Here is a 14,406-nt window from a genome sequence, read left to right on the forward strand (position 1 = left end):
CACCATCCTCAGCCCCCAGCTGGTCGGAACCGGTCGTTCCCCCGGTCTGCGCTACGTAGTACGGAAGAACAAGGATAAAAAATGTATGTTGTAAGCTTATGTTTCAGATGTTTCATAGGTATGTTGCAATTGTTTTATATGGATGTTGCAATGGTTGTACACGTATGTTGCAAATTTATATTCCCAATATTTCATCTGTTTTTTCACGTATGATGCAAGTATGTTTACGTGGATGTTGCATATGTTTCACACATATGTTGCATGTGTTTTATATGGATGTTACGTATGTTTGGTTTTATGGGTTTTTGTAAGTGTTTCAGATGCATGTTTCAAGTGTTTTATTTGTCTTCGGACGTATGTTGCAAGTGTTGTATCTGGACGTTTTAAAAGTAGATCGGGTTTGCATCCCCATCCTCACATTCTGTTGCCTCATCTCGGTGTCTCCTCCTCCTCCCGCGCCGGCTGGGCATCCGAACCAGAGGCGCAGGTGGGCGGCGCCACCGCCCCCTCTTCTCGATGCTGGTAACGTTTGAGGCGGCAGGGGCTGCACGGAGCATGCGAAACGAAGTGCAGGCGCGGACGTGTGGACGCTAGCACTGTTCTGTTCTCCATCCTCCCCCCGCCTGTTGCAGACGGCAGTACCATAAATATCTCTTCAGTTCTGTAACTAAACGAAACAAATATTTTCTTTGGAGGAAACTACACGTCTGTAACTAAACGAAACAAACTGAACAGAGGACTGCCGAGCCGACGGTCGAGGCGTCTGCCCTCCTGAATTCACGACACATGGGCGTGGTTGCTCGGTCGGCTGCATCCCCGTGGTGGAGCGGTTGGGCTGCGCGGTGCGCGCCGGCAGAGGCACGGTGGGCTATGTAGGGCGACGCCATGTGGAACGTGGGCAGCATATGGAACCTCGTGCGTCTGTGCTTGTTCGGTCGCGCCGAGCGAGCGGTGCCAGAAATCTCCCCAATTGATTTTCTGCAAAGTATTGTGCGCACAGCACGAGCCACCTCTCCCCTCGTGTTGGCACGTGTCACCATTATGGCAGTTTCGAGCTTGTTGCCTCGGAAGAACGTTATCGTCTTCTCCATCTTGAGAACCTATTGTCAATTTCATCTGTAGCACGTTCTCTCCTCTAAATGAACTAGGGACTGGTGAAGCAATTTTATTTTCCAGTTTCACTGTCTCGTACTCATCTAAGCCAAAATCGGGTATGAACGGCATGGCCTAATCTTGGTGAACTTTGACATTACATAGGACTACTACGGAATACTTCCTCCATTTACAAAATATTTACTATTTAATGTTGCACTGCTTGACCATTATTTTCTTCTAAAAATGACCTTTAAATCTTTCGAATTTACAAGATTTTGCAAGTATTCGTAATACAATTTACACATATAACTTACAATTTTAAACTATTGGCGTTTAATGAACTTTTAAAGGTTTGAACTTATCAGTCCTGCTTATCAGCTATGGTACAGTATTTTTCTCTCACAACAAAACATCATCAGTCGTCTTATCAGCCGTACAAACCATCAGCTGAAGAGAGCCTAAATTGCTGGAGTTTGGCTAGGTTTGCCTGAGTACTACTAGTCCAAGCCAAGCAAGCAGGGAATCCCAAATTTAGATCTGGGAGGTGTCAACGCTGACTTGGAAAACAGAGTCAGAATCCTAAATCTGGAGGCTTTTAGCTTGTGCAGTGGTACTAGGAAAAAAAAAGGGCCATGGTTTTAGCGGAAAGCTAACTTTGACATGAAATCTCGAAAGAGTGTAAAATATCATTCAAACTGAACTTGTGCAGCAAGGCACTGTAGTTTGGGACCCTGGATAGCCGAAAGTTGGAAACTACCCCACGAATCTGCCGGTCTGGCCCCGTTCGCTTGATCAGTTACGGTAAATCAACGAAGGGCTAAAAGGCCAGGCTCATCCGGTCACCCCGTCATCGACTCTGCCCTCCCCCCTTCAGCCTCCAGGCAGTCCTCGTCGACTTCGCTTTCCCAAACCCCCCACAGGCTCGCATCGCTCCACAAAAGCATCTTCCGCCGCCCGCCTCCCCCGTCCGCTCCGCACTCCGATCCGGCGGCCATGGATCCGGCGCCGCAGACGCACCCGATCCTCTCCTACGTGCTCTCCCGCATCCCCACCCTCGCCAAGCCCAACAGGGCCCCCACCTCGGAGTTCGACATCGAGCAGCCGCCCGCGCCCGTACACACCCCGTCCCCGCGGACGACGCCGTCCTCCCCGTCCGCGGGGGAGTTCGAGCTCGTCGAGCGCATGCCGGGGCTGCGCCACCCGTCCGTGCTCCGCGCCATGACGCGCGCTGTCGCCGACGTCTCCGCCGCGCGCGCCGCGCTCCAGGTGCTCGGCCCACGCCCCGACCACGAGCTCGTCGACTCCTCCCGCGCCATCGTGGCCGCCGCCGAGGCCGGGGACGCGCGGATCCCCGAGGCAGACGCCGAGGCCTGCCGCGCGGTCGTGCGCCTCGAGGAGACCCACGACGCCTACGAGGCCCTGCTGCACGAGGCCGAGGCCAGGCTCGAGAGGGTGTACCGCTCCGCGATGGAGGGGACGGACCTGGATGACGACGAGGCGGCGGGGAGCGGGAAGGGTGAAGTGCCGGCGTCCGCGGGGCCTGAGGGCGGGGACGCCGCGGTGCAGGAGGAGGTGGTGGCGGTGCTCAAGCAGGCCGAGGAGGGCAGGCCGGTGGAGAGCGTGCGCCTCGTCGACCGCCAGCTTTGCCAACTGCCCGAGGCGTTCGGGAGGATCCTGGGGCTCCGTGTGCTCGACGTCTCGCGCAACCAGCTCGAGGTAACAAACTGGGCATCTTCATGTATGTTAAGATCGATCTACTACTATTTGTTTAGAGCACCTAGGCCAGTGCCTTCTGTCTATGAACCATGAAATGCTATTTTTCGGGTGTTAGTCGTGGTCTTGTGGATGAGCATTGTTATATTCCACTGTTTTTTTATGGCCTGCAAATGGATGAACCGGACCATGTGATGGCTGATTGTTTTTTTTTTTTTTTTTTTTTTTTTTTGCATAACAACGGAATGATAGTGATTATGTGTATGGTATGCAGCATGCCTGATTGCTACTGTTTTAAGACCAGGTATGTAGGATAAGTGCCTACGCAGCCACTTCCAAATTTGATATTACCTTTGTGATCTGTGCACGCATGGAACAAACTGCTAGAGCGCTAGTTACACTTTGTTTACTGTAAAAAATGGGCGAATGAGTTGACAAATTTTATGATACGGAAAAAACTCCTAGTTACATTTTGTTAACTGCAAAAAGAAGTGAATGAGTTGTTTATATTTCCCAACAGTTCTTATTTGATTATTAAATACTAAATTGGATATTCATGTGTTTGAGTGAATATTTTTCCTCAGGACAAGGAGCAGGTATATTTTGGGTGAAAATAATTAGGCTATGCAGGTGTTAATACTGAGATTGAAATCATGTAATATTTGGGTGACAGTAGCTGAATTTGAATATTCTTGCAAAAATAAAGTATCAAGTGGTATCAGGCTGAAACTGCATTATACCTGATGAAACTGATACATAATGCAAACGGTTTGCTTATATGATTGACTATAAAGTGTGTCCATCTTTGTACATATTAGTTTAATTCTATCATAAAATCCATGGATTTCTTGCTCAGTTTAGAATTTGTAAATCATAGTTTGGAATAGAACTAACTTCTGTTCCTTTTTTATACTTTGCAATATTGCTTGTCTGTATGCGCATGTGATCTTTATATCTTGTGTAATTTGTTTTGACATATCATCATTAAAAAAAAAGACAAGCAAACGTTATCTACAAAATGCTCACCATCTTTCTCAAGTACTAATTAACCAATAGGTTCTGAAGGGTTTTGAGTTGTAATTCCACGACAGGATTTGTATACATTCTGTCAATTACAGTTTTTGTTCCCATGCTTGATTGATTAATAAATTTCTGTTTCAATGTCACTGTAGGTTATTCCAGATGCTATAGGAGGACTTGATCATCTTGAAGGGCTTTGTCTCGCTGCCAATGCATTGATTTCCCTTCCTGATACCATTGGACTGCTATCCAATCTGAAGATTCTGAATGTGTCAAGTAATAGGCTCAGGGCATTGCCAGATAGCATCTCCAAGTGCAGGTAGATAAAACTATGGTTCTTTTCTTTGGCTTGTAAATTATACTATCCAACCGATTGATATCAAACTTCAGGTTGCTAGTTGAGCTTGATGTGAGCTACAATGGCCTCGCTTATCTGCCAACAAACATTGGTTATGAGCTGGTAAATCTGCGAAAGCTCTGGATCCACATGAACAAATTGCGTTCTCTTCCATCATCTGTCTGTGAGATGACGTCACTGTACCTCCTGGATGCCCATTTCAATGAACTATGCGGTCTGCCATCTGCCTTCGCGAAGCTTAGCAGTCTTGAAATTCTCAACCTTAGCAGCAACTTCAGTGACTTGAAGGAGCTTCCCTCTTCGTTTGGTGACTTGCTGAATCTGCGTGAACTTGACCTGAGCAATAACCAAATTCATGCTCTCCCTGACACATTTGGTCGGCTGGATAAACTGGAGAAGCTCAACCTAGAGCAGAACCCCCTGGCCATGCCACCAGAGGCCATTGTGAACAAGGGTGTGGATGCAGTGAAAGAGTACATGTCAAAGAGGTGGCTGGACATCTTGCTCGAGGAAGAACAGAAGCGCATTGCAGCAGAGACCCCACAAGCGTCATCGACTCCTAAGGCTTGGCTGGATCGCAGCGTCTCCTGGGTCACGGGCGTTTCTGGGAGTTTGGTAGGGTACCTTGGTGGGAACAAGTCAGAGAAAGATGCATACCTGGACCAGCAGTTTTGATAACTGATGCTTCCTTCGCCTAGTGTGTGTATGCGTGTCATGTACATACAACTAATGTTTTACCAAAACTTTATTACTAGGAAATTGATGTGTTCCTGGTGAGTCTGTCATACGGTTTTGCTCTGTTTCTACTCCATTAAATAACAGTATAAAAAGTTTTATAGGACTTGAGAGTACACTCAAGATGAACGGTGTGAAGAGATAAACCTGTATTCAGGTATTTGGGTTTCGCCCTCGCTGTGAATTTTTGTTCCATGTACTCAGCTCGCCCATCCGTTCCATTTGATGTTTTCTGGTCGTTCAGATGTCGAAATCATCTTAATCCAATGTACTCCCTCCTGTTCTGAACTAGAAGTTGTTTTGACTTTTTTTTTACATCGATTTTACTATGTATTTAGATATAACTAGTGGAAATGCAAGGCGACACGCACATGTCTATAAAAAAAAGTCATATATACAGTATAAGATTAAAGACTAACAATGTTAGACCTAGAGCTTGTAATCAATATACATACACATTAAAATTACCAAGCCATAAATTTATTAACAGCCTAATCTATCAAATCATGGTATGATAAGCAGCCAAAATTCACGATCTTCTCTTGGTCAAAATTCACTATCTTCTCCAAGTAACCTAATAAATTGTACGTCGTCTCTCCTATGTAGCCTTGCACATTCAGTGCGGTATAAATTATCATTGCTTCGAATAGACGCCGTGACTTGCATAAAATCAAATGCTAAAAATAATACATAAACCATATGTTCGAAACATATAGGTTACCAATATATTTGTTGCTTCAGCCAAATCACGATTTCTCCCGGTAGCCTAATAGACGACGACTCACATATGAAGTAACCACCTGCCTGCAAAGATTCAACGAAATCACCTCTGAATAATAACATGTGTGCAATGTCCATGCGTGATAGGCTCGAATGATAGAAATCGCATACATGTCATCATACATTATATTGCCTACAGACTACGAGGACAACCATATGCCCCGTTCGCTTCGCTAAAAAAATAAACTAAAATACTGTTCTGGCTGATTTGTCGTGAGAGAAAAATACTGTTCCGGCTAAAAAAAAAGCTGAAAAAGACGGATTATAAGATAAGCGAACAGAGCCTTAGAATTTTTGGACATGAAAACACTGTTCCACCTTAGCGGGGGCATGGTGCAGCCTATCAGCAAGTTTCGTGTTCTCGATAATTGGCCAGCATGTGCAGAACCTCTTTATTTGTTTTATGGCGACTCATCAACCTTAACTTTGAATTCATGAAAACCAATACAAATTTATTAGCATTTATTTAATAGAAATCGATCAAGTATTATAAACCACAGGTCAAGGAACATAAAGACTACCAGTAGTATTTGTTGGTTCAGCCAAATCACGATCTCCTCCCGGTAGCCGATTGAATGACAACTCGCGTCTGAAGAAACCACCTACCTGCAAACTCTATGAAATCACCTCCGAATGATTAATATTTGTGCAGTGACCATGTGTAATAGGCTTGAATCACGGAAATCGCATACATATACCATCCTCCATTGCCTACAGGCAATGAGGACAACCACAGTGCTCCGGGTGCCCTAAGCTGAAGAAGAAGAAAAAACTAAGATTTCTCGGACACCAACCAACCTTTATAATGATTATTTCTTCAGCGGAGGCATGGGTGCCGTCTATCAGCAAGTTCTGTGACCTTGACAACAGGCAAGCATGTGCAGAACCTCGTTGTTTGATAAGTCACAAAAAAAAACTCGTTGTTTGATGGCGACTCATCAACCTTACATTTGGATTCAAGTTCTGTGCCCTCGACAATAGGCAAGCATGTACTCGTCAACCTTACCTTTGGATTCATGAAAATTATTATAAATTTATTAGCATTTAGTTAATAGATACTGATCAAGCATTATAATTTTTTTTTACCATTGGATATAAAATTATCAAGGTAAAACAAGATCACAAAGCTCAAAATATTTTTTCCAAATACATTACTCGTTCAAAAAATTGCATGCCTCGATGCTTCCCTCGTTCGGCCGCAATGCTGCAGGAGAGATTAGTCATGACGTCACCACATATGGAGTATAGGCAGCCAATGAGGCAAAAACATGAATATGCGACGGGAGGGGAGCCAGACGGACAAAAGAAAAACACGCTAGCTTGTTATGCATGCTCAAAGCACGTAGTAGATGCGTTGAACACTTAAATTTTTTACTGAACAAACTAAAGAGTTTACGGGCGATTGAAGAAAACAACGATGTTGCCTTCATCCTGAAGGTCACCCCTAGCCAAATTGCCTTGTCGGCTTCGTCGATGTAGATGTCATGGCCTCCGTTAGGCAGCTCGGCATGGCAAGAAGGTTACCGCAGCACATGGAGTCGTTGTGCTCCTCCACGTTGATGAAGCGCTCTTCAATCATCAGACGCTACTCCGTTTGGCTCAGGCGCCTCCTTCTGCTCCTGGCACTGGTGACGTGGGCACGGAGTTGACCAGCTGGACATCTCTCTCCTCCTTGTAGATGTGGAGGAATGTGATTAGCCTGCAACATCACCTGCGCCCAGGATGTCGATGTGATTTGCTAGGCATGATTAGGCGTCCTCCTCTCTGCGTGCGTAGCGATCGGCGATGAGCTCCCTTCCTTGCGTCTTGTATTCGCGCTCACAGATCAGCTGCCCGGCGGCCGGTGGCGTGTAGAGGCGTAGAGCCGCGTTGAGCGGCGTCCCCCTCGATCAACCTGTTGGCACGCGTGTTTCGCCAATTGTGTAAGGTTTCCTTTTGCTACGGCTGCGGCAACCAATCCTAGGCGTCCACAGCATCGGCGTCGTCGAAGCCCGCGCCCTCTTAGGCAAGCGCGATGGAGACCTCGGCTCTCTCTCCGCTAGGGAGACAGAAGGAAGAGGCATCGTGGCCGGCGGCTCTGGATGGTAGGGAGATCGAAGAGGCGATGTGATTGGGATTGGGCAATTTTTGTGGAGGCGGCGGGCGTGGCTACACGGGTGGGTAAAGTTCTCGTAGGTGAAAAAAAATGGAGGCAAGAGGAGATCGCAACAGAGAAACACGCGTAGACGTTTATCAGTTTTTCGGCTGGGTTCACTCGTTAAATCACGGTGAAAATTTTAGATGCGTTAGATCCAATTTTAAAGTAGATCTAAGGGACAAGAGTTTATGTGGGTAGGAGGTATTAGGGTGAGAGGCTATTTTCAATTCCTTCGCTCTTTTATAATATAGATAGATGTATGTCTACATATATAATAAAATGGATGTAAAAAAATCAAAACGACTTATAATCTGTATATCATTCGAGTATCAACAGTCATAAATGTTTGACATTTTAAGATTTGTTCTAATTCAAATTATTTTAATTGTCCATAAATATTTACAGTTTTACATGACCGACTACACATCAATCATATTACGTACTAGTTTTACCATGAAATACTTATAATATGTAAATTTAAAACAATAATATTTCATAGATATTGGTAGTCGAAGGACAACCAAGCCAAGACGGAGTGGTATTATCTAAGTTACTCGTAACAAACCTTGTAGATTGACTTTTTAACAGGTGTATGAGTTGATTCTCCCCTAGTATCAATGTACCATATGGACGTCATCAAAATCAACTTATTTCTGTTTCTTAATGCAGTCTCAACTCTCAACGAACTTTTTTTTTTTTTTTTGAAAAAACGTTTCGGAAACCATCTCAGGAAAAAAAGGTGAAAGGGGAAAAATAGTAATTTGTCTGTCGGTACTGAATGAATTTAAGAACAGCACGAAGAAATCAAAGACATTCGCGATAAGGGCACATAATGAAACTGCAACACATAATAAAACTGCAACTACGGTAACATAATAGCAGGAGTTCACCTACTAAGTTAACATGCTTTAATAAAAGGATTACGGTAACATAATAGCACACCTAGTAACTTATCCTGCTTTAAGATAGTGCATAGTGCATACGTGATCATTAAACCACATCGCATGCCCCCCCACAAGGTTCAGGCAACATGCCTCGCTTATTCAAGCATACCACTACTTATTTACATCTATATTGTACTAGGAATAGCAGACAGGAGACACCGAGACAGCCATCATCCATTAATGATCATTTGCTGCCTTGGTCACAAGATCTGCCACGATGAATCCTTCTTCGTCGCTGTTGTCAACCACCTCCTTGTTCATCTCTGCGTCACCAAATCCCTAGAGGCAATCAGACACCGAGGTTCAGAAAATTCACAATAGTGTCAATATAGGATGGACATATATGGTCTTACCAGCTCAGATAACTCAAGAGCATCCCACTCATCATAGCCACAGAGATGGGCAACAGACTGCTCCAGGTCGTAGTTGTTCTGCCGGAGTATCTTCTTGTTCAGGTCAGCCTGCATGAAGCCCAGACCCTCCAGCTCAGTCATCAGCTTCTCCTCCAGGTGGTTGATGATCTGTTCAGGCAAGGGTGCTGCTGGAACAGGAGCAGATGAGCTAACAGGAAGCATAGGCACAGGGTTGGGCTGGGGAAAGGCTTCAGATGCAGGCACAACATCAGGTATTGAAGCCAATAAAGATTTGGCAGAAACATCAGTGACAGGATTTTGCACCGGCTCAACTATTGTTGGGACAGAGGACATATCACCAGGAGCAGGCCTAGATTCCTCGAGTTTCATGGTTTCCCGAAAGCTTAAAGGGCATCTCAAAGGTTCAGAGGACACACTGTTTGTCTCGAGATCAAGTATGAAAGGCTTCAGTTTTGTGCTGTTGGCTTCTGGGATTCCAGGGCATCCATAGAAAGGTTCTGAGGAAACACTGTTTGTTTCAAGATCAATTGTGAAAGGCTTTAATTTTGTGCTGTTGGCTTCTGGGAGCTGATTCAGGCTCATTGCAGCAGCCTGCTTGCGGCCACTAGATTGAATAGGCTGCTCCACCTGCCCTCAAATTTAACATGTCAATGATCAGATAAATGTAAGCATCAATGTGACAAGGACAAAAGCAGGCAATGGTAGAGTAACAACCTTAATATGAACCCAAATTTGCTGACCAAATCTCTGACCTGAGGGTAGTGCCAATCTCCAGTAAGATATGTACCTACCAGGCCTTGCAGGGGCAAGGAAGTCAACGGTTACATCAGTCTCTTCGCACGGATTTATCCTCCCATTTACCGAAATCTGCATGCACATCAAATATAAGTGAGACTTAATGAATTTGCGTCCCATCCTGCGCTCAGTTTACACAGATGCTAAATTCATATAGCAAGTACATACCGCTAGTCTGACTGAACATGGGGATGCCAAGTGATCTCCACCAACCCAGACAAGTTGGGTGCCATACGGCCACCTAGTAGACCCATTGTTACGTACCCGCCAAATCTTGGTAAATGGATGTGACGGTGCCATTGGTGTTCCATCAGGGACAGTAACATCCTTGATGAAGAGAGAGTTTGTTTTTGCCGCCGGAACCCGCTCAAGAATCTTTATGTTCTGATGACAGCGTCAAACAACGTAAGGTGGAATCCTATCACTCTTACTATTGCATAGATACTATACAGTAATGGATACTCATAGAGCCAACTAAGTGCCACTCAAACTTACACATCTTGAAGCAGGACTGTCCATTCTGGTATATTCAGCCTCATTGCCAATGTGAGAAAAACAAGCCCCACACAGATCATAGTCTTCTTTACTGTCAGCAAGGAAGCATGTCAGAATAAATAGAAACTATATTTAAGACTAGTACTGAAGTTAATAACTTACACATTAGACTTGTAACGAGGCCCAACAATCGGTGTCACTCCACATCCATCACATTGTACCCATCTATGTTGTTCGCGCTGTGGGATGCTCCCGTAATTGGCACCAAGACCTCTGTAAGAACTACCAAAAGATTTCTCTTCTGGATTGGGTACATTACGATGCAAAGAGGCCATATGATCATGTGAACTCCCAATAGGGTAGAGGTTAGGAAAGCACGTACCAACAGACGAAGGTGGGTACTCAAAAGGACCATAGATGTTGGGTGGAGGGGAGAAAGTTGAGAGCATACCGCCACTAGTTTTTCCATTGGTTCCAAAGATAGGATTGTAAGGGGGTGAAACCGGTGAGCGAGGATGGAAGACTGCAGGTGGAGGAGGGAATAGCGATCGCAAACCACCATTAGCTGTTCCATTGGATCCGCAGGATGTATAGGTTGGGTTTGTTCCATATATTAGTTTGTTTTCAAGCATAGATGGCACAGGAACAGGTCGTTGTGTAGGAGCACCATGAGATGTGGTGGAAGCAGGTGGCACAGAGGATATGACAGATTTGCCCTTACTGCGAGCATCGGTTTTTATCTTTATTTCATTATCAGCACTCCGCTTGAGTTCAGATTTCATTCCACCTAAGCTAGTAAAAACCAGTGAATCCTCAACTGAAGGACATAATGACACCTGATCAATTTTAGCAGTGGGATTCTCCAATAGCACACTCTTAAGACCATTTTCAGGTGTCCCAGAATTTTGCATGTCTGAGGGCTCGGAAGCTGAAACTGTCATAGGTGCAGATTCAAGCTTAGCCTCTGAATTTCCCAATTTTTGTGAACCAACTCCAGAGCCAGCAGAAGGCTGCATGTTGCTGCTTCGTGCTATCAGTTTAGCAAAACGGTCCAGCAATTCAGCCAATGAAGGTGCAGATAATGCAGCTCTAGAGCGCAAGTCGTGAGATAGTTTTGCAAAGACAGCAGGAATTTGCTCAGGTACAAACTTTAAAGCTTCATCAATAGCTGATTTCACCTGAGCTAGTTGATCTTCGAGAGATGTTGACCTAGGAGATTTGAGATCTGTGGTGTGCTGTTTTGTCTGAGCTGCCCCAACATTGCTGCCCTTCAATTGAACAATAATCCTAAGAGGGTTTAGTTTCTGATTAACAACAGCATCACGTAGATCATTATCATCATCCAGCATGACATCATCTCCATCCTCATCAGTATAGGTGAGAATGAATTCAGTGTCAGGACTGAACTTAAAGGCAGTTGCAATCTTCAAGCGAAGGGCAAGCAGATCATGATCAAAGTGTGAACCATTCACAGAAGCATTGAAACGCTTCAAAGTGTCACCATATTTGACCTGAAAACCAGTTGAAACTATAATGAGATTCACAGAAACACATGGGGTAGCACATTCAATTACTCCTTTAGACTTTAGAGTGGGCAGATATGAAAGCTGGTGGACTGTGGTTGAGTCAATTCACTATCCAAATGCTAAACTTAATGTATTAATAAAAACATAAATACCTTGTAATCAACATATTTGTGAAGTTAATAAGAACACCAGATGACCAACACTTAAAATAAGATAAACTAATCTACTGCTTTTAATCAAACATTATCACACCACTAAGAAACAACTGTTACCAAATTGATTGATCAAGAATAACTACACGCTTAACCATAGGAAATAGTTAAGATATATTTATCAAAATTTAGCTACACAGAACAAAGATGGAATGTTCCAAGAGGCGTTAGGAGTCTTAAACAATAATATTAAGGGCTTACTGGAACATGCCAGTGTATATTGACCTCATCTGCCACCAAACATCTGCGATGCTGTGTAATCTGTCGTTGTGCCACACCCTTAACAATGAAACTTCACCATAAAAAATCCCAAAGATAAAACATTCACACTACTATGATTCAACTCATCTATCTATATCAAATCCCAGATAAAAAAAAAAGATCCGTGCTCAGTGTAGATTAGCCAGAATCCTCCCGGCCTCTTTTATTAACGGGATCAAGATTAAATAAAAAAAATCTGATCTTGGAGACGCAAAACCTCTACTCTGCCAGCGTGGTGAACATTAATAGTTCATCTGATCATACCAACCAGGCCGCACCTTCATCCCTATCCAGGGAGGGTTTCAGATCACTAGGATCCATCCATTAACTAAAAAGAAAAATCGTTGGAACAAAAAAAAAAAAACAAAACAACAACACTACGATCTACGGAGAGGGGAAAACCCTGCTTTACACGACGAACCGCCAAACCCTACCCGCGGCATTCCCCTCCTTTCCTCCGCGACCACCCCCGCGACCATAGACGACACACACAGGAACAGTAGCGCGAGGACAATGCAGCCCAAAACCTCACCTTGACGACGAGATCCCACGCGTCGACGCGCGGCCACCCGTAGGGTTGTGGGTATCGCTGGTGGTACCTACGAGCATCCATCGCGGAACGGACGGACCACCCCCCTCGGATCCCAGCGAAGGCAGGGGGGGGGGGGGGGGGGGGGGGGGGTGGGGAGGGACGGGCCCTCGTCTCGCGACGAGGAGGCCGGAGGCAGTTGAGGAAACCTTGGATAATCGAGCGGAGGGCGGAAGCGGTGGAGTTGTGGGTGTGGGTGTGGCGAGGCAGGCAGAGCCGCAAAGGAGGAGAAGGGGGGCCGAGGCGTTTTTCCTTTTTCAGTTTCCTTCCACGGGAAGGACGTGGGGCGGAGTGACATTTTCGCCGTTTTGCCGCTGGAGTTTTCGGGTATCACGACTGGGTCCTCGTCGGATGTTAGGTCCCACCCGTCGGTGGGAGAAGCGTGGCTATTGCAGCATTGCTTGGTGCCTTGGACAGTGTACGGCCGAATCTGTTTAGAGGGGTTGAGATCTGTTCGTATTCGAGTCTGGATATCCAATATCCGATACCGTATTCGTATCCGTATCCGAATGCTCAAATTGCATATTTATAATGTCGATATCCAATCGTATCCTATCCGAGACACTATCCGTATTCGAATCTGAATCCGGACAGAAATATGAAAACAAATGTAATATCGGTGATATCCGTCCGTATCCGATCCGTTTTCATCCCTATTGGACAGTGCTCTGGTTGTGTGCCGTGTGATTTTGGAGTTCTCCTGGGTGAGGTAGTAGTTTTGATTTACAATAAATATCCCACTCTTGTCGAAGCGTGCACCCAACGGTCAGACGGTGGGACGCGGATAGGGACCGGGACTGGAAATATGCGTCAGCCTGTTCGCTTGCTCGTTTACGAGTGTAGATTATAAGTTGAAATAGTATTTTTTTTTCTCACATCAAACCAGCCAGCTATAAATAATCAACAATCATTTACGATGAAACGAACTGACTGCATGGCTTCTTTTTGTGTCAGCGTTAACGGGAGGCTGGTTCTTGTGGTGGGAAAGAAGGCAGCTAGTGCACGGGGAAAATATTCAGCGCCCATTAAGTTCAGGTCTCTCTATTGTATCTCTAACAAAGAACTTCAAGTTGGCAGTAGGAAAAAGAACGAAGAAGACCATGTTTAGTTCCCCCATTTCCAGAATTTGGCACTATACAAAAAGAAGATTCCCTGTCACATCAAACTTATGATACATGGAGTACTAAATGTTGATGAAATCAAAAACTAATTACACAGTTTGGTTGTACTCTGCGAGACGAACGTTTTGAGCCTAATTAGTTAACGATTGGACAATTATTACCAAACAAAAACAAATTGTACTGTAGCTACAGTGTACCTGTGTTTTGGGCGGCGCCGAAACGGCTGATGAACTAAACGCGGCCGAAGATAC

General features: G+C 45.0%; 2 protein-coding genes across 4 annotated transcripts; one reads left to right on the forward strand and one right to left on the reverse strand.

Moving 5' to 3' along the window:
- Positions 1–1,957: 1,957 nt before the first annotated feature.
- On the forward strand, positions 1,958–5,120 carry LOC136493138 (plant intracellular Ras-group-related LRR protein 3-like). The gene is made up of 3 exons (XM_066489187.1): positions 1,958–2,811; positions 3,981–4,147; positions 4,219–5,120. The coding sequence occupies exons 1-3, from the start codon at positions 2,089–2,091 to the stop codon at positions 4,859–4,861; spliced, it is 1,533 nt and encodes a 510-aa protein (XP_066345284.1). The 5' UTR covers positions 1,958–2,088; the 3' UTR covers positions 4,862–5,120.
- Positions 5,121–8,671: 3,551 nt separating this feature from the next.
- Positions 8,672–13,285, reverse strand: LOC136490791 (protein JOKA2-like). Of its 3 annotated transcripts, XM_066486983.1 has the most exons (8): positions 12,978–13,284; positions 10,829–11,957; positions 10,609–10,747; positions 10,447–10,537; positions 10,120–10,335; positions 9,871–10,023; positions 9,136–9,783; positions 8,672–9,061 (listed from the first exon to the last, which is right to left on the reverse strand). In XM_066486983.1, exons 1-8 carry the CDS (start codon positions 13,056–13,058, stop codon positions 8,960–8,962), a joined length of 2,559 nt encoding a protein of 852 aa, XP_066343080.1. In that variant the 5' UTR covers positions 13,059–13,284; the 3' UTR covers positions 8,672–8,959. The 3 variants fall into 3 exon arrangements, with proteins under 3 accessions (XP_066343080.1, XP_066343081.1, XP_066343079.1); XM_066486984.1 differs by having other exon boundaries at positions 8,672–9,045; positions 10,609–11,957; positions 12,978–13,285; XM_066486982.1 differs by having other exon boundaries at positions 10,609–11,957.
- Between the last annotated feature and the right edge of the window lie 1,121 nt (positions 13,286–14,406).

This window comes from Miscanthus floridulus, chromosome 11 (genome assembly GCF_019320115.1).
Source record: "Miscanthus floridulus cultivar M001 chromosome 11, ASM1932011v1, whole genome shotgun sequence".
NCBI lineage: Eukaryota > Viridiplantae > Streptophyta > Magnoliopsida > Poales > Poaceae > Miscanthus > Miscanthus floridulus.